This window comes from Charadrius vociferus, unplaced genomic scaffold (genome assembly GCF_000708025.1).
Source record: "Charadrius vociferus isolate BGI_N301 unplaced genomic scaffold, ASM70802v2 scaffold298, whole genome shotgun sequence".
NCBI classification, from domain to species: Eukaryota; Metazoa; Chordata; class Aves; order Charadriiformes; family Charadriidae; genus Charadrius; species Charadrius vociferus.
Genome location: NW_009649936.1, coordinates 3,712,569 through 3,735,812, shown reverse-complemented (window position 1 = coordinate 3,735,812; position 23,244 = coordinate 3,712,569). Strand labels below are relative to the sequence as shown.

Below are 23,244 nucleotides of genomic sequence, written 5' to 3'. Positions count from 1 at the left end.
TAATGCACAAATCGGTGGGGTGCCAGTGCCAAAACTGAAACTTCGAGACAAAGGGACACCACATGTGAGCAGCAGAGGCACTCTAGTGCTCCTTGAGATTAAGCAGCTTCTGCTGCTACTTCAGGAAGGAAGGAAACTGAAATTCTGCACTTTTGTCCATAGGAACCAGAAAGGGGAAAAGTCAAGGTATAGACCGGGAGGGCAAAGTAGGGGAAAGGGCTTTAATAGCTGTGGGTACACAAGCTTGGACACTTGAGTTTCTCAGAAAAATATAGCTTCTGGGGTTTGAAAAAGACTGTCGTGGTTTAACCCCAGCTGGCAACTAAGCACCACGCAGCCGCTCGCTCACTCCCCCCGCAGAAGGATGGGGGAGAGAATCAGAAGAGTAAAAGTGAGAAAATTTGTGAGTTGAGATAAAGACAATTTAATAATAAAGCAAAAGCCCCACATGCAAACAAAACAAAGCAAGAAATTCATTCGCTGCTTCCCATGGGCAGGCAGGTGTTCAGCCATCTCCAGGAAAGCAGGGCTTCATCATGCGCAACGGTATTTGGGAAGACAAATGCCATCACTGAACAGCTCCTCCCTCCTTCCTTCTTCTTCCCCCAGCTTTATATACTGAGCACAACATCATATGGTATGGAATATCCCTTTGGTGAGTTGGGGTCAGCTGTCCCAGCTGTGTTTCCTCCCAACTTGCTGTGTACCCCCAGCCTGCTTGCTGGTGGGGTGGTCTGAGGAGCAGAAGAGGCCTTGACTCTGTGTATGCACTGCTCAGCAATAACTAAAGCATTCCTGTATTATCAACACTGTTTCCAACACAAATCCAAAACATAGCCCCATACTAGCTAATATGAAGAAAATTAACTCTACTGCAGCCAAAACCAGCACAGTCTTACTCCACTGTAGTGCTTTTTTCAGTCTCCTTTGCTCCTGCAGTTGTTTATCTGAAAGAGAATTTTTTGTAGTATGGTTGTACTAACACATTTAGATACATATAAGCAAGGTATGTTACAGCATCTGCAGCTCATTGGAGCTGGGTGCCAGTGTCTGGCAGATGGGGAAGAGATCACAGCCAGGTCACCCACGTTGTGGGCTGGTGCGGTCAGGGATGGAGGCGGGGGAAGGGGGAGGCTGGAGGGTGTTGAGGAGATAGCAAGAATAACCCTCGCCTGGGGGTGATCAAGTGCCAGGAGTCAGCTGAGTGTGAGGAGGGATGGCAGAAGGGCTGAGGAAGAGCAGGGGGCACAGCCTTGCTGGCGAAGGCACCTGAGGAAGGGCTGGGAACCCCTTCTGTGGGAGATCCCCAAAGTTTGTGGAGAGACCTTGGCTGATGATGGGGTGTTTGTGCTGGGGGAGGCTAGAGCTGTGGGGGTGCTGGAGGGAGAAGACACCTTGGTCCCGCTGGTAGAAGAGTCCTGGTTTCTTTGTGCTGCTACTTCACCTCACGGTATTCCTGCTAATTTAGGAGGTCTTGCTTGTCCAGATGTAAGACAACAAAAGAGCTGGAGTGTGACCCCTCTGGGAGCCCGGAATTAGCTGGCCATAGCTGCAGTGCAACAGTGCAAGGGCTTAATTTTTAAAGGGCAGTTTGTGATAGAAATGGCAGGTTTTCTAGACTCTAAAACACAAAATGTTGATGACTGGGGATGTTCCTGTTAAGGAGGCATGGGAGAGATGGGTGACGAAGATAATTGAAGTTGACGAGCAACTCCCTTCCCATCAGTCCAGGTGCTACTGCTTTCTTGCGAACATCTATCCTTCCTCTTTCTCTCCCCTGTCAACCAGAAAGTGGTGCTTTGCCTGACCCTCCCTTCTCCCGCTCTTCATCTGTGGAGAGAAAATGAATTTGAGGAAGCAGGTTGGATGGGGGAGGAAGAGGAGCGTAGCACAGGAAGGTTCAGTATTTTTCTTCATGTGACTGTGTTGGGGAAAATGGCCTACATATTTCTGTTCTGGTCTATCAAAATCATCTGCTACGCTTCCAAAGGAATGTCACTTAAAAAAGGGAAGTGGCAGTTGTGGTCTCTTTAATCAACTTCTCACCACTTGTGGCAGCATCTTAGATGAAAACAGAATCACTTTCTCTTCAAATTCTAGCCCAGAATTCTACTTGCTTCAGTATTCTGAGTCTATAATCCATCCTGCTCCCAGAACAAAGGATTCACCTGATATAAAGACATTATTTTCCATTAACAAATGGGGAACCAGTCCTTTTTCAAATTGGATTAAAAATTAGCAGACTGCTGTACCTAAAGACCACAGTTATTTTATTAAAAGTGAGGCAAGAAGTGGAGTAGGTCTTGGCAGATGTCTTTGGCAGAAAATAAATTAAGTAATGGTTTGGGCTCCTAAACTAAAGGTACAAATATAAAAAAATGGTTTTAGCATCTCTTGACAAGGTGTAGAAAGAAGAGTGAAAGTTCTATCACCTGCAGTGTTTGTTTCCATCCTTTACTTAGAAGTAAATATGATTAAGAAAAAAGTGGCACATGAGCTCATCTACCAACTCTCCTGCCACGTTTTGTTTTTTTTTTAAGCAGCAATCAACCAGGTACCTGGCAACCTTGGCTCTTAGACATCCAGAAATTCCAGACGAATGGCTCCGTATCCTATGTGCAGCGAGTCCAACTTGTTCTGAATGCACTGAACGTCCTATGCATTTGTGGATTAAATGTGCATGGATGATAAACCACTTCATTTAGGGCATGCAAGTTGCAGCAGCTTTTGCATCAGACCTGTCCTTTTCCCTCCTCTGCCCTTGAAAAAGAGGGAAGAACCTATTAATTTTCAAAGTCTTTAAAGAGACACCATGCCAATCCATCCTCATGAATGAAAGGAGTGTTTTTTATATATATATATATAAAAGGAGTGTTATATTATGTTATGTAATAATAGTGGGTGTTCCTGTTGATTATATGGGATTAAGGGTCAGAAATCACTTCTGAAGCAATGTAGATTTTGGCGAGAGGGAGAGGTGAGGGAAACTGATTTGTCCACTTCTAAACTATAGTTTGCAGAAGACAAACCTGAAAAGGCAATATTTTTTTTGCTTGTGGGTGCGGTTGGGATTTTTATTTGGCACATCCATCCCCTCCCCCTGCTGCTTTGTAATTAAGTCTCTACCTTAATGGATGTGCTCTAAAGCCCTCAATAATGCTCTGGTGCTTCTTAAAATGTGTGCTATAGAGCCCAGGGAGATGAAATATATTTAAGGAGAGACTGATAAGGATCTTCCAGAAGGTACATGATTCATTTTAAAGCCTTCAGCTTCAATCCCAGTACCCATAAGTGAGGCAGTGAGTGTGCAAACATAATTTAATAGCATACATGCAGAGTTTCCGTCAAACATCTTGCAGCAAATTATTTGTCTGCTCATGGCATTAACCTGGTTAACTTTGCCTGAGTCAATCTAAGGAGGGCTCAGCTGTCCTTTCCAGTGGAGCTGTGGGGACAGTAACCACAGAGGGACAGTGACAAGCAGCTGTCCTCAACCAGCAGAGCTGTTTGCAAAGTGAACTTCTCTCCCTGGCATAATGAGTGATTTCTGACTTCTGTACCTGGGGTTCTCCTGTGCCGCCAGGCGCTTTCTGCACACTCCAGGAATTTCACACAACAGCTCTGGCACCTCAGTCAGTTTGCAGAGGAGAGGGAGGAAAAACCATTCAGTGTTTGTAAACTCAGTGTGATAACAAGTTAAATTACTGCTCATAAAAGTGAGGGAGTGTACTCAACAAAGTCTGTTTCAGTCAAGTGGCATATGAACTTTTCCCAGACATTTAGCTTCGTCACCAAATTCCAGGGCCTTTCTTGGTTTGGTCAAAGATGAATAAACTTTTAAAGGTTCCTGCTCCTTTCCACCCCACTGGGAAATGGAATTACTCAGACAAAATCCCCTTCTGCCACAGCAGGGTTATGCCAAAGTTTCTCCTTTATAAGATACCACTAAACCAAATACTGTTTGTTAAAACCAGCTGTCCTATGGTAGGCTACTTAGTTCAGAGCAGAAGAGGAAGAGGAACAAACTTATTTGTCTCCCTTATGTGAAATTGTGATCTTTGAATTTTTAATGTATAGATACGTGAAACAAGGGAGTCTTTGTCAAGTGAGAAGTTACTTTTATATTGGATAACAATACAAAAGAAATTTTGGAAAATACCAGAATTGCCAGATATTAAATTCTGTGTCCAGAAGTAAACACTTAAACTATGATTCTTAGAAGTGAATGTACAGAAGGAAGTAGGGACATTAATGAAATTGCTTAGAAATCTCCCACCTATGGGATTTAGCGTAATTCTGGGAGCTTAGAGTCCCTCCTTTTCTGAGTTCCTTTCTTACCTTCACCAAACCTTCTGAAGGCTAAAGTATTTTTCCCTTCCTTTGTCTTCCCCCACCCCTTTCATTTCTTTAGGTGGTTTCTTGCAATGTTGTGGGTGATTCTGTTAAATTTGTCGTCACCGTCTCACATACTTCACCTGCAGCTGCAGAAAGTCAGTCGTACAGTGTGAAACTGTCTCCACTTCACTTGCAGGTAAAGTATTAAGTGTTATTCTCTCTCTTCTTCCATTTGTTACGTCTCATCCCACAGCTGAGCTGAAGCTCCTGTTTGCAAAATGCCTACAAGCTCATGTTAATTCTGGCAAAACATTTAATAATATTACAGTTTCCCTCTGGGGCAAGTGATAAATTCATAAATTAAACCACCTCTTTAGGAGACTGGGTAAATAACACGCTGGGTGAACTACTCGGATGTACAGAACAACAATACCGTTTTTTTGACTGGCATACACTCTCAAAGCTTAAGTAAATTCTGCTTTCTTAGACCGTCACTTTGAATTTACTTACTGAGAAACTGGTATCATTCCTCCTTTGGTGAGGGTTAGTATGGAGCTTGACCTACAATTTCTTTACAGGACTTCAGAACACTCTCTAATAACTGCTTTCCTATCCACAGCTTCAGCTCTGTGTGAAAGACAAAGGAGAAGATGTCAAAGTTGAGTGGTTCCTCATTAACGCCAATGAAATCAACTTTGAAATCCAGCCAACGGGGCAGGAGGTCAGTCAGGAAGTTTTATTTGTTGTAATGGTAGAGAAGGTGGGTCTCCATCCCTTTGGTGCAAAACCTGCTGTAATGCTTTAGGTTAGCAGCAGAAGTGTGTAAAGTTAAGGTACCAGGTGAGGCTGGAAGAGCTGAAGCAAAAATGCCTTTCTGCTGGCTGCCTTCGGTAGAACCGTGGGGCAGTTACCTGTCGGCAGTGCCATCTTGAACTGCTTCAGTGACATCTGCCATGGCTTATCCATCAAGACCTTACATCTCTGAAATCTAGGAGCATATCTCAAGATCGCTGAAGCATTAGAGATAAGTCTGTATTTGACAGACAAATGACTTCGCAAGCATTTTTCATCCAAATTCAAAGGCATGGAAAATGTCTGTTCCTAAATACCTTCTCTCAGACCACTTCCAAAATAATAAAAAACCCAATTGTAATGGTGTTCCCGTCAAAGTAATTAGAAAGTTGCCACTTCCTTAACTTAAATCAATTTTGACATCTGGCAACAATAGTTCAGAAACAACTCTGAAAAAATAAAATTATTTAAGGAAATGATTGGGGATCTAAAAATACCTTGATGCTTTTGGAATTGTACCTTATCTTAGTATATAAACACCAGTTCATTGAGGGTTTTTTGTTGGGACATTCCCTGAAAGAATTTCTTCATGACTGAGACTCTCTTTTTGCTCTGACCCTTCACATTATTTTTTTTGGCACAAATGTGGTGACTTAAGCTTTTCTTACAACAGTGGGTAAAGGCTTGCTTGTGTTTTGTGAAGTTCGTTTTTTTCACTGAAGGCCTCATTAAAAAAATAGGTTTATTGTATAGTAGAGCTGCTTCTAAAGACCTGTACTGAGTGACGTAGAATTGTAATAATTTATTACCATCGGTTTTGTACGCAAAAATGTGAAACTCATAACTAAAGACAGACGAGTCTTTTGAAGTGTGCTTTAATGTAGATTTTACTGTGCACGCATAGCAGTGTAAATGGCCTTCACGTGTTGGGGTGGCATGCTGATTATCCACATATTGAACAATCATTAAGTACTTACTGGCAAATGCAGATGACTGGTGCAGTGACTGGGCTTCACAACCTGCTTTATGAGAGATGACTGAGTCCAGGGTTGCAAAGGAGTTGTAACTTGTTGCACTTTGCCTGCGTTTTTCAATTAAGCCTGTTAAATTCTTAATAGTTAAGGGCTTTATTTTCACTTTGAAGTTTCTGTTAGCACTTAGGGAAGAGGGGAGGCAATAAACAAGGAGCTAAAACCTGTGAGCAACCTACACCTTGGAAATTGCATCCGCTTCTAAACTTACATGTCAGCTTTTGTGCCTTGTTTTTTCCTCTTTTGGAAACAATATTGTGTGTACAAATAAATACCCTCAATTGCTTGTGATTATCTACACAGTGGTTTTGTCATCACTCAGACAAGGTGGGTATAATAACCTATTTTCTGTTGATAAGAGCCGGGCGAACTTGAGTTGTGTTTGGCAACTTGGCTGACTGGCAGGGCTTGGGTTTGCATGCGGTTGTGCTACTGTGACTTCCATGTGCTGGCGTGTCCCAAGCTAGCCACAGAAGCTGACTCTACACCCCTAGCCCATGTCAAACCCAACATAAAACGTGCTGTCTTAAGCTTTTTTGGTTGGCATTTTAGCCATTATGTCTTGCCTTGTAGAGGGTGATGTGGTGGAGCATTACTTTCCGAATAAGGATGGCTAAAAATGAGATTGGGCTGACAGGAGCTTTCCAAAGAAAACTGCTTTCCAAATAACTGTGGAAATGTCAGAAAGTAGCTATGAGTAGAAGTCCAATGACTATTGTTGCTGTTGTTGCAGTTAAATAACCAAAGTCAGATGAGGTTAATGTCAAAGCAAGACACAGCTGGGATTTTACAACTTGACATTGTTCTTCATCAAACAGTGTTTAGATAAAAACAGGGGAGGGAAATTACCTCCAAAACAGTGAAAACTAACTATGATTTATCTGGTTACTTAAATAACGCCATTACTGAAAATGATGCTTTAGACAGCCTCGTTTACTTCATTAATATTTTTAAAAGTGAAAGTGTATTATCTGCAAGTTGCAGAAATGTGCTACTGCCTCTTTCCTTGGCAGTTGTTTTGAGGGAGCACGGAGCAAAGCAGAGTTTCTCTGGGACTGGTCGATGCTGTTGTACGTTTTGAAATGTAGCAACCTGTCATCAAAGGGCGGTTCGGTAAGGAGGCAGTGACACAGGATTTCTGTATACAACATTCCTGGGATTTTTATGAAACACCCTAAATGTTTCTGTCACACACCTGGGTAATTGGGAAAGGGCTGTTACTCCAAATCTGTTTGACCTGTTGTGCCAGCTGCAAGCAGACCTTTAGGAGTGCAGAAGCCATTGCAGGATCATTCTCCCACACCTAAGGAAGGACCTGAGGCTTTTGAAACTACAGATTGCCTCTCATGCCGAGACCTCTCTTGTGATGAAGGAGCGCGGTGCGGGGTGTCTGGGATGGCAGAGCCTGGGTCGGATAGCGCTGGAAGCTGGTGGTGTGCAGCCACAGTGTTATCAAGGCAGTCCACCAGGATTAGGCCATCAGCCCCCCACTTCATCTCCCTGTGGGTGCAAATTGGGTGTCCTCGTCATCCGTGTGCCTTGTTTTTGCGGCAGAGCCTGGTTTGTTGGCCTTGGCACGCCGGTTGTAGGTGGTGTTCCTTTCAGACAGCAGCATGCAGAAGAGTACCTCTTTCCCGCTTTGTGTGATTATCAGATTCTCCAGCTGTTCTGTATCTGCATCGGTAAATCAGTTCCCTTTCTTTTAAAGTCTTGTTTGGTAATAGTAAAATCTCCCAAGTGTAGTACCAGGTAAGAAAAGATGGATGAGTCCTCTGTTATTTAGGTCAGATCTTTGTCTCCTACTTCACTTTTTTCTTTAGAAAACAAACCTCACTGAGATTTCTCCTGGGCTACCTTCAGAGCAGCTGGGTATCAAACTGCCCTTTCTGTGATAGCTTAATTTAAAATCCACTCCCTGTAGGCAATTGAGCAGAAGAGACTTTGTGAGCAGCGTAACGTGGGAAGCAGGCTTCTCCAGGAGCACTGCGAGGGCAGGGGTGGTTTGCTTCTTCGTACACCTTGCAATTAATTGTGTGAAGCTACCTGCGTAAGCAAAATCCGTGGCCTGTTCTGATCCCTCAGAGATAGTGGTGTTAAGCGCAGATGCCATGAGATTTTTGAACGGACAAACATACGAGTCAGTTCCCCAGAGCAGCATGACTATCTGTCCATCTTTTTCAGCACGGTCGAAGACTTCTGAGAGGTGCTATATTATTTTTTTCAGTGCAGCACAGGATTAGCTTCTTCTCAGCTGTTGCAAGCTGGCATAACTCCCATTAAATTATGGAACAGTGCCGGTCTGCTTATCTGATGACCTGATCTGCTCTCTTAGAGGGATGCAAAGCAGTGCAAGAACACCATCATAAGACACAAACTGTTAATGAAACTTCTGGTTTTGTGGCTAATAGCTGTGCCTTCCTAACTCTCAGAACAGCATCTGACTTTTTCAGTGTATATTTCTAGTTTTCCTTTAGTGCATAATATAGAAATTTAAGTAATTATTTGCATGATCTTTTGTTACATTTTGGTGTTGGCAACAGAAACCACATCTCTCTCTGACAAAGTTAGTGTTTGGTAGCTTTGGTGGTTTAGATACACCAAATTAATTTTTGCCTTAACTTCTGTTCTTCTGAGTTTTGAGAAGCATGATTGTTTGTTTCCTCTTAGGGACAGACAGCAGGGACATGTGCAATATCTGAAACGCTCAGAGGTGTTTTGAAGAACCTCTTTAGCTCAGTTTCTCCATCTGTAGTGTTGACTACGAGGCCTACAGATATAAAGGAGGTTCAGGTAAGTCTTATTCCTACATAAACCTTTTAACAAGTCTCTTTCTGCTTAGTGTTTTTATTATATATTTATGACTCACAAATTAGTAAGTTTAACACCGTTTGGTGATCAGAAACAACCGTAACACATTCTTTAAAACAACATGGCCTTTGGCAGTGAAGGCTTTGTGATCATAACTCCTGCGCAGCTATCTGTTGATGTTACACCCCATTGCACGTCTGCTTCTCTATATCAATGTGACAGAAGTTTGAAGTATTTTGTTCTTGCATATGTGCGATCCCTCTTGTTCTGCTTGCTTTTCACAGAATGTACAGAACATAAGCCTTCTCCCTCAGGGCACTAGTCCGCCTAAACCTCCAAGGGCTCATGAACTCAAACTGCTGGTAAAAAACATCACGGTAAACCTAACTGATCCCAGTGCTGCAGGTAACGTAGCCCATGCAACACTGCTCGTTTTCAAGCACGGTTGGTTGGGTGGTTTTTTTTTTTCCTTTCGACTGAAATAATTTGGAAGTTCTGAGTTAAAACCTTGTCTCAAAGCAAGATGTAAGAAATTGCATGACTCTGAGAAACAGACTTAGTCATGCTTGTACAAAACTGCATGTTTTGGTTTATTTGAGTATTAAAACAGCTTGATCGTGTAGACAAATCCATCATTTTTGAAAACAAATTGAAATGAGCATCTTTGTAAAGTTGGTTCACTATTTTCTGGAGTTTAGTTTTAATTTCTAAAAGTTATCGCTTTGGGTGTACCCAAGACGGGGGGCTGAAATCCAACTCTCCGTTAACTGCTAGCAATGACATTGGTTTGCTTCAGGATTACCTTATTTTTACAGCTGCTTTTCTTTACTTCTAAGCAATTCGTTGATTTATCTAAAACTCTCCTCCTGTGTGTAAACTCTCCTCAAAGGTAGTGTGTTGTTGTTGGGGATTTTTTTCCCCTAATACAGTGGCTGTCTGGATAGGGGAGGAGTACCTCTTGCAAATGGAGAATGAAGCCAAAAAGGAGGTTGCTGCCTAGTGAAATTGCGCTGTTGGTTTGAGAAAGAAGCACCAAGCCTGTCTAGCGAGTATTCAGACTTCTTCAAGTGCAAGCGTGCCTGCGTCACTGATTGAGGCATGAGCAAGCGTATTTCAGATTTTGTCAGCGGAAATATAAATTTGAGACTCTGTTATTTATGGTCGCTAACAGTTCCGTAAGAGTCTTTAGTGGAAGCTTGTGGCTGCTAAATTGGGCAAGGTGCTATTTTTGGATAAATATATCCTACTTGCTATACTCCTTTTTTCAGTTATATGTAATAGATTTCTGCCCCAGACTCTTGCATAATGCTGCTTTGCTCACCCTGGTTGGAAATTATTCCCCTGTAACTTTCTGCAGACTGTTTTTTAAAACCCAGTTATTTTTACAGCAGTTCTGGAACTCTTTGCAGTGCGACGTCCTATATAAATAAAACTGTGCTGGAAACTGTAGATTGCAGGAAAACGTCATTCAGAATTTGTTATTACTCTACAATTTTGTAGTGCAAACGAAGCTTTTCTATAGAGCAGATCATTTTGGCTGGCTTTAAAACTCAGGAGATGAAATGCCTTTACGTGCATACCATGCGTGCAACAGAGGATTCATCTTATCGGAGGCTTCTCTGCCCACTCCCTGAAAATGAGAGGAAGAGAGGACAATTTAATGTGCTGTGCTTTGGGAACCCAGATATTCAGAGGCAAAATCACCACTTGCTCCTCTAAAAGGAGATGGAGGAATTTTGCTGGTTCCCTAGCAACTCTGGGAGTGTCAACTCTTTGGAACTGAGTATGAGAAATAAAGCTTCATAGTGGGGTTTAGCTGATACACTGTAAATCCAGTGGAAGTACTGCACAGCTGGGAAGATGGTAGCTGCTGGACATAGCTTGCTGCCTTTTAATTATTGTTCCCTTCTCTTTTCCTGGCCTTGTCTTGCAGCAATAATTAATTATCCTGTTGCAACTCTGAAACTCAGTAACAGTGTGCAATATGGCCGGCTAACCTGCATAGACAGCTAGAGGATTGGGGAGGGGTGGTTTGTCTGTCCTGATCATTATCATCCTATGGGTGCTAACGTGGCTTATAGGAGCTTGTGGCTTTCCTGTAGATATATTAGTTCAAATGGTAAGTAACCAGTAGCAGAACTGGCCTCTGCTTATGGGCTGTGCCCATTTTTATCTCCTTAGTTTGTGTATGTAAACAAAGATTATCCCGGATTTAGCACTATATGGTCCACAGTGTATCATCTAGGGCAAAAGTGATTTCTGCTGTTAAGGAAAAAAATGTTAGTTGTGTGCACTAGGGTGTGGGGGGCAGAAACGTTGAAATACCGTCTCAGTGGCTCCAGTGTGATTTCGAGCAGAGCTATGCGGGCATTTCTGGCCCGGGCTGCTGAGCGCTGCTGGCAGCAAGAGCAGGCTGCAGAGACATATGGCTGGGTTAACAGAAAACCACCCCAGGTTCATTAACTCAGGCTCAGCGTGCTGTGAAAGCAGCTAAACTACTTTACTCCGGGGTTAGCTTGGATCCCAAATAAGCTGCCTGTACACAGTGCTTTGTCTCCTCTAATAACCTTGCCAGGGCCAAGCTGCTTCTGTGCCTGAGACAGGGCTCATCCACAGCCACAATGCACCACCAAAGAACAACTGAGAGTTGATGATGGTAAATATAAACCTAGATTCTTCTGGAGAACTGGAGGCAGTGTACCTTTTGTTTGCTTTGCATACAGTCAATACAGAGCTTTTGCCGCTTTCCTTGATATTTTCTAGCACTGGAGCTGAAATGATTTCTGATGCTGTGAAAGCCATACAAAACTTTTTTAAGAGTAACACGTTGTACAAACTGTTTCCCCTTGGAGCAGCACTATAACTACTCTGATATGCCGATTTGCCACGCTATCAAATTCTAAGATCAAGGTAGAGATAATTCTGCACCAGTACTCTAAAATGCCATGAACTTGTTAAAAACCACAGTCCACAAAGCCATTGTTAATTAACACTACTGTCATCATTCACTTGCTAGCAGAAAAAGCTTGCTTTGATGTCCAAAGAAACAACCGTGACTGTGGCCAGTAGGAACTTTGAAAACTCCTGTGATTTTTAAAGCAGCTGAAAGCAACTTTACTCCCTCCCGTCCTCACACTCACGCTGCGATCTCCTTGCTGTTTATTCTGTCTCTCCATCCTTTTTGATCTTTTTATGCCTGCACTTTTTTGCTTCGTGCCAGAATTTAAATCGGGTCGTCATGTTTCACACTATGCCGGCAAACCGCATCCTGGGGTGCATCAAACCCAGCGTGACCGGCCGGTCAAAAGAGGTGATTGATTATCCCACTGTATTCAGCGTTGGTGCAGCCTCACCTGCAGTACTGTGTGCAGTTCTGGGCCCACTGTTTAAGAAGGATGTGAAGGTCCTTGAATGCATCCAGAACAGGACAACAAAGGTGGTGAAAGGACTGGAAGGCATGTGCTGTGAAGAGCAGCTGAGGACCTTGGACTTGTCTGGTTTGGAGAAAAGAAGGCCAAGGGGTCACCTCATTGCTCTGTGCAGCTGCCTGAGGAGGGGAAGTGGAGAGGGAGGTGCTGAGCTCTTCTCCTGGGTATCCGGTGACAGGACACGTGGGAATGGTTCAAAGCTGTGCTAGGGGAGGTTCACACTGGACATTAGGAAGTATTTCTGTACTGAGAGGATGATCAAACACAAACAGGCTTCCTAGAGAGGTGGTCAGTGCCCCAAGCCTGTCAATGTCTGAGAGGCATTTGCAGAATGCCCTTAAGAACTTCTTTAACTTTTGGTCAGCCCTGAATTGGCCAGGCAGGTGGATTAGATGATGGTTGTAGGTCCCTTCCAACTGAAATGTTCTGTTCTGTTCTATCCTATTCTAATGTAGGACAGTGCACAAGACGATGATGACCCAATCTTGACCATAGCCATTAATGTAGATGGTGTACAAACTGAGGGGAGGGAAGAAATTTATTCTGCGGGTGGGTGAGGATGCGTTTCCAATAGTCTATTCAAAAACACCATATGTAAAGAAGGGGGTTCTTGGCTTTCTTTTGAGTAAGTGTGCCTCCTGGGGACGGAATATTAATAACTGGATATTGATTTTTCTTACCCTTACAGGCAGCACAAACCTTACATGTATAGCTCAGTTGAATGACCCTATGCAGAAGTTTTCCAGCTCTGTAGCCAAAAATGCTGCAAATCCCTTTTGGAAGGAAGAGTTTATCTTGTAAGTAACTTACCTACTGAGAATACTTTTGTAATAAACCATCTTTTTTTTGCTTAAACTGTGTGAGATTTCAAGAGAGAATGGCATTTTGAAATATCTCCTGTCGAATGGCCTCAGAGAAATCTGGACCTGGTAGGGACACCAGGATGTCCGATTACCGTCTGCATGGATATGAGATCAAATAGGTCTCTAGATCTTCCCTGGTAGATATCTGATTCTAGTAAATCACATCAGTAACAGGCATAATAAATCACCCTGTGCTTTCATACAGTGCCAAAAAAAATTGTTAGAGAGGTTTAAAAGTCACTTTACCTTGAAAACTGCATTTGGGGAAATCTGTTCTCTCCCTTCCCTCCTCAGAGTGGGAAATGTAAATGTGCAAAAAAACTTGACCATCTAAAAGAATGGTGGCCATGATTAAAAAGGGAGTGTAAAACCAACTAGATTTTTTTTCTCTAGAACAAAAATGGGAATTTCAGGCAGCCTGCATGGTATTCTGACTCATGCAGCTTCTGTAAATAAGGTCAAGAAATGAGCAGTTCTAAAAGTATTCTCATTTCCACTTTATAGCAGCAGAGCAGAAATATCTGGTAGCTTCTGTATTGTATGAGTTGAGGAAGGGGGAGCCACTGACGGCGGGGTGGATCAGACGGGTGTTTCTCCAGTGGCTTTAAACACACACACGGGCAGGCAGAAGCAGCTTCCCAGGGGAAGAGGGTAGAGGTGCTGCCACGCAACGTACTGCAGATACTGCTTGCTTGTTTTTTTCTAGCAGATTATTAATGTGAGAGGCATTTGATGTGCAGTGGAGTCTCTCTGGTTCTTTCTGTATCTTTCCTCTCCCATGTTGGTTCCATTCCCTTCTCTCTATACGTAAACAATATATATGTCAGAGAGTCGTGCTGCTTGGTTTTGTGTGACATTTATCTTCGCTGTCTAGTCACAGCCTGACATCCACTGTATCCATTCCCTCTCTTGCAAAGCAGAGGCTTATCTTACAAGGAATTGAGCGTGTGTTCAGACCATTGCCTGTCTGTGCTGAGTGCTCTCTTCCTTGAGGAGTGGCGTGCACTTCTGCGTGCTCCTCCTCAACTTGAAGGCGGAGTGAGCGTGCAGCGCACAGATCTTTTTGTGCCTCCTCATCGCAGTCTGCTGGACTGCACCTGTGAGGGCTACGGACCGTGCGCTGCAGAAACAGGAGAGCTGAACGGAAAAGTGACAGAGGCTGCTTGATTTCAAGGAAGGTGCCAGGATTGGTCATCACAAGTTGTACAGGACTTGGAGAATTCCAGACCCCTCTGTATGCATGTAGGGAGTGGAGGTGATTAGAAGTCATTATAGTCAGCAAAGAAAGATGGATGTTGTTAAACAACTCTAAAAGGCCTCACCTTTTTATGTGGTCTGATGGAGGTGTGTCCACCTGGTTCTCATCCTGCTGTCAAGCGGAAAAGCAGTGAGGAACCTTTCTTCCTTCAGACACATATAGTCAAATGACTTAGGAAGCCTGATTTTAGTTAGGACAACCTGCAGCTTTTGTGGAAAACCACAGATCAGACCACGTTCTTCTGTGACAGTGTGCTGCATTGCCATCAAGACTTAAGTACTAACATGACACGGTTTCTTCTCCACACTAAGAAGGGAAAAAAAGTGCTTCTGTAGCAGCTTGGTATTCTGGAGTATCTCAAAGTGCTTCAGCCACTGGGTTTGTGAATCACTTCAGCCATCTGTTGGTGGAACAGCATCTGTGCTTGGTGTCACAGAGCAAACATGTTCTCAACGATTTTGGACAGGAAGTTTGTAAGAATAATACCCTTTCCAACTGAAAGTGCAGAGAGAGGGCAGGCAGGATGTGATTAAGTAGACTGGAATTTCACCTTGACACGAGGGATAATACTGGGTTTTCCACAGCGTTGGCTGCTTTTCAGAAGTGCATGAGGTAAGCTTGGGGACTTTTACAGATGAGCGATCAGGATTTGGCTGCATACCTTCTTTCAGATTCACATCTCGCCCCCTCCCTTTCTTTCTTCAATAATGAAAATACCCACCAGTCTGAAGACCAGTGTACTGGCCACCATGTCAGGCTCTGCTTTACCTTGGTGGGAAGAGCAGCAATAGTACTATCAAGGTGCTTCCTTGCACGTTTCGGAGGTGCAGGAGGGGATGGTAGTGGCAGGGAAAAGCTTAAAACCTGCTGCATAGATGGTGTCCCACAGCATCTAATGGAGGTGGGATGCCTGCAACCAAGATCACATCATACTGAAATGGAGACATACAAAAATAAAATACATACATGCATGCCCTTAAGCTTTTTGGCAGAACACCTACCTGAGAATGTTATAAAATCAAGTTTTACTGAAGGTTCCTCAGTAGGTTTGCTTCACTGTCTCAATTAGAAGAAAGGTTTTGTTATCTGTTGTCTAGTCCATCTTACAAAGTACTGCATATGCCAGTAATTCTGCTAATAGTTCATGTTGGTTCTGTCACACAGAAACTAGTTCCTGTTATCTTACAACATCCTTGAGTCTTATTTTGGAAAAGTAATACTGACTCTTCTCACATAAGACTCTAACTACTTTTATTTACTTGTATCTATCCTCCTTTTGCAGGATGCTTTCCTGCTTTGACAGGATACCCCATGGCTTTGAATGGGTTGTTGATTGGACCTGTTGCAGCATCTTGACTTATAAATTTGATCCTACCAGGAAAAAATAGCTTCTTAGTGCTGTGGTGTAGCAGTCAGGATTAGGGACCAACATCAGCTTGAAGGGGAGTATTTGTCAACTACCGGGGAGAAGAAAAGCGTCTGAAATTTTAGGCAATCAAACTTCTGCAACAGTGCTGGAGAGAGGCTAGCCAAGTTTTTCTGACTACGATCCCTTTTATCAGTCTTACCTGAGGTCAAAAAGGTGCTACGTAGGCAGCGTGGCCGGCAGTGCTGCCATGTAGTGCTGCCTGCCTGGGTTAGCAAGTTCTGCTGCTGGGCTTAGTGCGGGCCAAGGAAAGTTTTGGTGTTGGCAACCGGAATGGGAAAGGGGAAGACCTAAGTGGGGAGAAAAATCTGCTCGTCTGCGAAGACCTAACATGGTTTCATTTACTTTACAGTGAACTAAGTGCCAAATCAAAAGCATTGCAACTGCAAATAGTAGAAGATGGAAAGTTGGATAGTAAGTATTAAAACTGAATTGTTTTGCATGATCAGCTCGTGAGCATTGCTAAATGTGACATAAGTCCTCTTTTAGTTCTACCCAGCTTTAGAGCCATATCTCTCAGATTTCTGAACCTGCATTAAAGCATAGATGTTTTATGCTGACTTGTCCTGGTATTGAAATCGGGTATGCCTCAAGCATGGATGTAGGCAGCCCTGGGGGGAAGAACAGCTGTGGAAGGGAGATCAGCTGAAAATAGTCAGCCAAGCTTGTATGAAACAGACAGCTCAGGGAAAATTTGTAACTTAAGTTTCTGGTTTTAAACTCCATAAGCCTGTCCTCAAATTTATGTCCTAGAGTTGAAATCCGTGGAGAATCACAGAGGTTTTGGGCAACACTGATTGACCTGGGTTAAGCGCTGTTTATGTACACCATTATTTCCATCAGTAATCATGGACAGAAGAGACAATACACTGTTCACGTGTCTCTGTCCTCCTCAGAGTTAAGGTTACAGAAAAGCCTTGAGTTTCTTTCTAGACTATCAACGTCCTGAGTCTTCCATCTGCCGATAGCCTAATTTTTCAGCCTTCTAAACTTTTAACAGATCCACTGTGAGCAATTTTGGTTTCAAGCTAAGCTTCCAGGTCTTTGTGTGGCTGAACGGGAATCATGTGTGTGAATCCTAAATCCTTCCTTTTCAAGCCCCAGAGGCTTATATTATTAGGTATAAAACACACTAATTCTGATTATAGTGGATTAAATACAAAACTTGGGAGCTGAAACTTTTTTTATTACTTAATTCTATTGCTGCAGTTTGCAAGTAGCTTTTAGTGGCAAGAAAACTCCTCCACTGAACTGTTGCATTTGGTTTATTTGGAGAAGCATTACCTTCCAAATGGGGGTAAGGGGTGGGTGGGTGCTGAGACCAGGCAGCACATTGAGGTGTTTGCATAAGCTTTGTAAACTTGCTCCAGGTACTTCATTACTTGGGCTTTACTGAAGGGATGACACAACATCATAAATTCTTCTCCTATACAGGAGAATCTGCTGATACAGAGTTGTGCTGTAGCTAGAAATAGTAACTGTATTTCACCTTGTGGATCCATTTGCTTTTTCCTTCTTATGTCAGGTTTCAGGTGTAAAACAAACACGAAAGAAGCATTAATTTTTGACACTCAGCTGTTTCTCTGGGTTTAGTATTGTCAGTTGTATTCAGCTGAGTTCAGGAAAAAGTTATAAGTATTGGCCAAAGCTTTTCATACCCAGGGATTAAAAAAAATATGCTTTTGCTCATTGTGTCTTGTGATAGTGGATGAAGGCTTAGCCAATAATAATATTTTGTCTAAGCCATGTTTAATAAGTAATATAGCCAAGTGGACTATGTTTGATTTTGGTTTTGGGTTGCTGTCTTTATTTTTATTTTTAATAATCTACATATCCAAAGTCCTGCAATACCTTGCATATGATCTGCAATTATTTGAGGGATTGGGAGGTCAAATTTAGATAAATGCTTTAAAAAATTTCTCTGATGTGGATGCTGGTTTTTATTTTTAACAAAAAGTGGGACCTATATACAGTCAGCAAATGTATATTGTTTCTTTCATAAACTTCAGTCTTGCCCGTACCTGCATATTTTTAGCAGCGAGTCTTCCAAACAACCAGTAAAATTCCACATCCTATTGAGAGTGTAACTACCAACCTGGTTTCTTGAAGAAAAAAGTCCCAATTGATTGCACTGGCAATCATCTTTCTTCCCCCTTATACCGTCTTAGCTGTTCTTCTCCCAGAAATTTGAATAGAAAACTCAAAGTAGAATCATATTAGTAAGGAGAGAGATGAGTAATATGAATATAATGTAGATCTCTATTTGTCATTAAATTCCGCAGAAAACTAGGATTTCATCCCTGAAATCATGCAGTAATTTTACTGATACTTTGCTCCAGTCTAGTGTAGCTAATAAAGTAACAGCTTGGATGTGCACTGAGTTTGTTGGTTTGTTTTTTTTTCTTCTAGGACCTTTGTCTGCAAAGGTGACTGTACCTCTAGACTTGTTCAGGAAACAACCTTCTGGCCAGCAAAGCTTTGCACTGAACAGCGGGGCCGGAGAGAGCAGCTTAGAGCCAGGGCCCAGGCTGGGATCCATCAGTGCAGAGGTACTACTGCATTTGGCTGGTTTTACAATGGATCTTTTACTTTGGGAAGTACTTGCAAATACTCGTCTTATACTTTGGACTATCGTTTTCAGTGCAGTGCCATTTGTGGCGGAGTTAGAGTGTCGCATTCAGATTGCACAGTAACACTTCATATGGTATTTGTGTCTATCAAAAGAATTAGCTGTTTGGCTCTTGGACGTTAGTAATAAGTAGCTAGAAAAGATAGTGTCCTTCTTACTTGACTGTGCTTCTCAGGTGACATTTTTTTGTCTTCCTAGTTCTCTTTTATAGAACCCAATGAATTAAAGACGTGGCAAGTCTCTTCTCCAGTGCCAGCCGCTAAAATAGAAAAGGATCGCACTGTGATGCCCTGTGGGACTGTGGTCACTACTGTAACTGCTGTGAAAACCAAACCTCGTCTAGAAGGGAGATCATCTCCACTGAGTACAGGTGAGGAAGTCCACTTCTTTGTATTCACTCTTTGGGTTATCTGCGGGGACCAGGAGAAGTTGGGGGTGGGGGGTTGTAAGGAAAGGACCAGGGGAAGTTATGGGGGCAGTGGGATGTAAGGAAAGGCACTGTTGTCCAGACTTCTCTGATGTGTTGGTGGGGGAGTCATTGCTTGTATTCTTCAGAATCAAGTTTTTAATTTTCATGAAACCTCGTTCTTACAAGAGGAGTGGTTAATGCTCCTTTTAATTTATGCTGTAAAGCTTCCTGGTAGAGTGATAATGCAGAAGAGCTTGGTTTTGGTGAATGATTTTCCACCTAACAAAAGTATCAGACTCTTACATGTTTGCTGATGACAGACCACCCTGTGCCTTCTAACCTTGATCTGTATCGTAATCTCTAATGAGGGTCGGTGTCATCTTGTGACAAAGTTGGTTTTTTTCAGCCTGTCTTTCAGGAGTAGATTCTCTGATTCTTCTTGGGATAACTATGAAAGTAAAACCTCTGAACAGTCTTTGTGTGAAGTCTCACAAAGAGCTGCATTCTTTTAAGTTGTTAAAGCAGATCTTTTACTGAAGCGGGTGCTGTCTAGCATATTACAGTAAAATGTTTAAAAACAGTAAGTTCCTACACTTCACAGGTCTTTTGGGGTCAGGTTACCATTGAGAGCATGCGTTGAGAATTTGTAATAAACAACTTTCTCAAACACTTATGAATTGAACGGGCTTTAACATTGGTACAATAAATTCTTTTTATTTTCATAATAAATGTCTCGAATAGTTTAAATAACCAAAAAACTTGGTCCTCAGATTCTCCTGTGAAAACTCCAGTTAAAGTAAGGGTGATTGAAAAGGATTTCTCTATTCAAGCTATCCATTCCCACGGTGCTCCAGTCAGCAAAACTTTATCATCTTCAGATACAGGTAATAGAAATGTTCAAAGCTGCTAATGAGACTATGTCTCTCTCTGCTGCACATGGGATTAATGTAATCTTGTTAAAATAACAGCAAACCCATATGGCTACTGCCTTTCAACAGGCACTGAGATGTTTATGTTAGCAAGTACTGTGGTTAGGGTTATAGCAGGCTTGCAATAGAAGTCTGTTTTGAATTGGTGCTTTAAATCACTAGGTTTGAATAAATAACAATGAGCTGTGGTTTGGAGAGGGGAGGTGACTGTAGAAAAGCCAGGCTGTCTTTTCTCTTACTTTTGCATGACAGATTCCTTCTTTATAAAGGCATGGGGGGATTTCACAAAATTAAGATCCTGTGAAACTTGCCTCTAAGGCCATTGTGTAGTCCCCCCCGTCTGAACAGAAGGCATGAGGCTGGACTGACTGGGCCTTTTTGTGCTAATGCAAGTATACAGTCTTGCTGTGCCTGTTTGTCCACCTTTCTAAGTCAGCTGGCATGCAGCTGAAGTGCCCTCAGTGTGTTGGGTGGCATTGATAATGACTTTAATTATAAATTCACTTTGACTTTATTAAACCTGACTGTGACTCTGGGCCATTTTACCTTTTTGAGTTGCAACTCTGAATCTTCAGCATATTTTTCAGTCCTGCGTGTGGTCACCATTCAATCTTTCTATAGCTCTGTCGGCAACAGTAATGAAAGATGTGACACAGTCTAGCTGCAAATGGCGTACGATATAGAAGTCAGTTTTCTTTGTACAGATTTGAGTACCATCTCAATCTGGAGATGATCTGGACTGCTCCTGGAAGAGTCAGAAGGCTTGCTGAGTGAGAGAAATGTATTGTCCAAAAGACAGAAATCTGGGGAAGAGCAAGAACCAATAGCTGTGAATAGTTGTAATAGCACTTGAATCTTTCCCTGCCTCTAGACTAAGAACATGAAGCAGGACGGATATTACTAAGCCAATTTGGGAAGTGTTAAGATAGTGCTAGACTTTTGAGTTAGCTCTTGTAACTGTTTATTATATTAAAGATACAAAGGACTTACTGGAAAACTCATCTGAAGGCAACTTAGAGCACATTGATAAGGACAGCGTTTTTCTTTTAATGGGAGTGCAAGGGAATTTCTGTGAAATGTTTATACAAGGCAGCAGGAAGAGTTACTCATTAGAACAAAAGTTTAAGCCAAATGAAAGCAATACAAAGGAACATTTGGTGTGGCTCTAACTTAGGTAGTAGTTATTCCAAACATCGTGCCAAAATAGCAACAGGCACTATGGAAAAGATGCTGTGGCTGTGCCATGGTTTTAAGTGATGACAATAAGAATTAGCAAGTGCCACTGATGCTGTCCTGGATGCTCTCAGCTGTCCCTGGGGGCTTTGCAGTGGCTAGGCGGATGGAAAGGTAGAGGTTTATAACGAGCGTGCAGACATGAGTGGGCATGCATACCCCTTGTGCAGGCATACTCTTAAGTTCCAAAAGTATCGGAGTTACTTGATGCAGTGTAATTATTCAGTCCTTGTCTTTTATTGCATTAATGTCACGGTAACAAAAGACACTGCTCAGTTTAATTAACACTGGTGCTGTTCCTGCCTGTATTCTTTTGTTGTTCAAATTCTTATTAGAAAAGCCCATCTCAAACAATTAAATATAGGCATTTTTGTTTTGTAACTTTCTTAGCTTTGTTTGCTCCTAAGCTTGACAAATTTGATTAGTGTGCATTTGCTGTGCCCAAAGTACTTGTATACTAGATGCCAGAAAGGGCCATGCTTTAAAATAAACTTGTGTTTGTCGCTAAAGAGCATTTTATAAAGCAGGTCTTGTAATCCTGTGCAATGTTTGGAGGGGAAAAGGGGATGCACTTTACAGGCTTTGGAGACAGCTGATAAAGAGCACAGTGACAGCCACTTTGCCTTCCCCATCTTGTAGTAATGCCATAGCAAATCTGGAAATGCCAAGCAAAGATGTCTGGAAAAAGAACAAAATAGCTACCTGAAGAAGTAGTAGCACGTCCCAGCTTTGTACTGTGTTAGAACTATGGCTCTTCATGACTGTGATGCCTGATGCTCTACCCGCTGCTTCTGGATTATAGTCACTGCAGTGTACCAGTGCATTGAAATAATTGGATGTTTTGTCTAGGCTTCCAAAACCTTCTGTGTGCTCAGGGCAAGGGTTTGTAAGTGCAAAACCCACTCAAAAGAATGGGTAACAGAAAGGAAAGCTAAGACCCAATAGCTGGATGGTGAATTCGAAGATGTTTTTGTATGCCTGGTGTTTGTACCATTTCTGCTAATTTCTTTGCATTTTAAGTCAAGGACAGACTCTGCCTCTCTTTGCTCTGTTTTTTCCTGTTTTTCTTTCTTCCCTCTGAAGTAATGCGTTCTTTTCAGAACTGCTGGTACTGAATGGCACCGATCCTGTTGCAGAAGCAGCCATACGGCAGTTAAGTGAGTCTGCAAAGCAGAAGCTGAAGTCTCCTAGAAAGAAAAGCACCATTATCATATCAGGGGTGTCCAAGGTAGAGCAGAAAACAACACTTATACTTAATGCTTAGTACTGTAAAGTCTTTGGTGCACTGAGTGCGACATTAACTTACCATGCCTTCTGCTGTCTCCCATTCAGCAGTCTCTGCAGGATCTAGGTCTGTGTGCCAGTTTGTTTCAATAACTGTTTCAGGTTAAGCCAAATCAGGGTGGGTTTGGTGGGGAGAGTGTTGGGTTTTGATTGTTAGATTTGACAGCCTGCCTAAAAATATGTGGTATCCTTGGATAGGAGTGGGATGATTAGGGATTTTGGAAAACCAATCTAGGTGAGAACAGAAGATCCTTCTCTGTGTTTTGCCCATGGTGGGAAGATGCACAGAAAAAGTATGAAAGATTTTTCTGTTTTTTTTTCAAAGTTGTTAAAACAAAACCTTCTGAAAAACATCCTAGTCCTCTGAGCTCTGTTCCAGAGGGAGGGCAAACAGAAGGCTGTTTCTCCCATGGTATATAGCATTCCTCCAGACTTTCTTCATCCACAGCCTCAGTCTCTCATCTGATGCTTGGTGCCTGCCTGTAGTCCTTTCCCTGCAGGCTGCTGTACAGACATTTGATGTCAAGTTTTCCTGTTATGCACAGGACACCCGAAGAGCTCTGAGTGAAAGCCGAGTCAGTGGGCATGGATCCCCTCGTGATCGCTGTGCTGAGGGTGGGGAATGAGGGTCAGCTGCCACAGTGATGAATGTATCTGCTTGGGAAATGGGGACACTGGGACTGCATGGGTTTGTATTTAGCTGATATAAATGCCCAGAAGTCCTCCTATGAGATGAAACACTTTGATGTTTATTTTCTTAAAAAGACCAAAAGATTATGCATGCTGATAATTCATTACAGCAGCACATGTGGGAAAGAG

At 42.5% G+C, this 23,244-nt stretch overlaps 1 protein-coding gene across 1 annotated transcript in view; it reads left to right on the top strand.

Annotated features, from left to right (window-relative positions):
• The window catches only part of C2CD2 (C2 calcium-dependent domain containing 2), a 48,322-nt gene that overhangs the window by 18,829 nt on the left and 6,249 nt on the right, over positions 1-23,244 (top strand). Inside the window, exons 5-14 of the mRNA XM_009891377.1 lie at positions 4,412-4,531; positions 4,955-5,056; positions 8,826-8,948; positions 9,251-9,371; positions 13,083-13,191; positions 16,294-16,355; positions 18,351-18,490; positions 18,769-18,940; positions 19,750-19,863; positions 22,242-22,369. Coding sequence (XP_009889679.1) covers positions 4,412-4,531; positions 4,955-5,056; positions 8,826-8,948; positions 9,251-9,371; positions 13,083-13,191; positions 16,294-16,355; positions 18,351-18,490; positions 18,769-18,940; positions 19,750-19,863; positions 22,242-22,369 — 1,191 coding nt within the window. The remainder of the gene's footprint in view (positions 1-4,411; positions 4,532-4,954; positions 5,057-8,825; positions 8,949-9,250; positions 9,372-13,082; positions 13,192-16,293; positions 16,356-18,350; positions 18,491-18,768; positions 18,941-19,749; positions 19,864-22,241; positions 22,370-23,244) is intronic.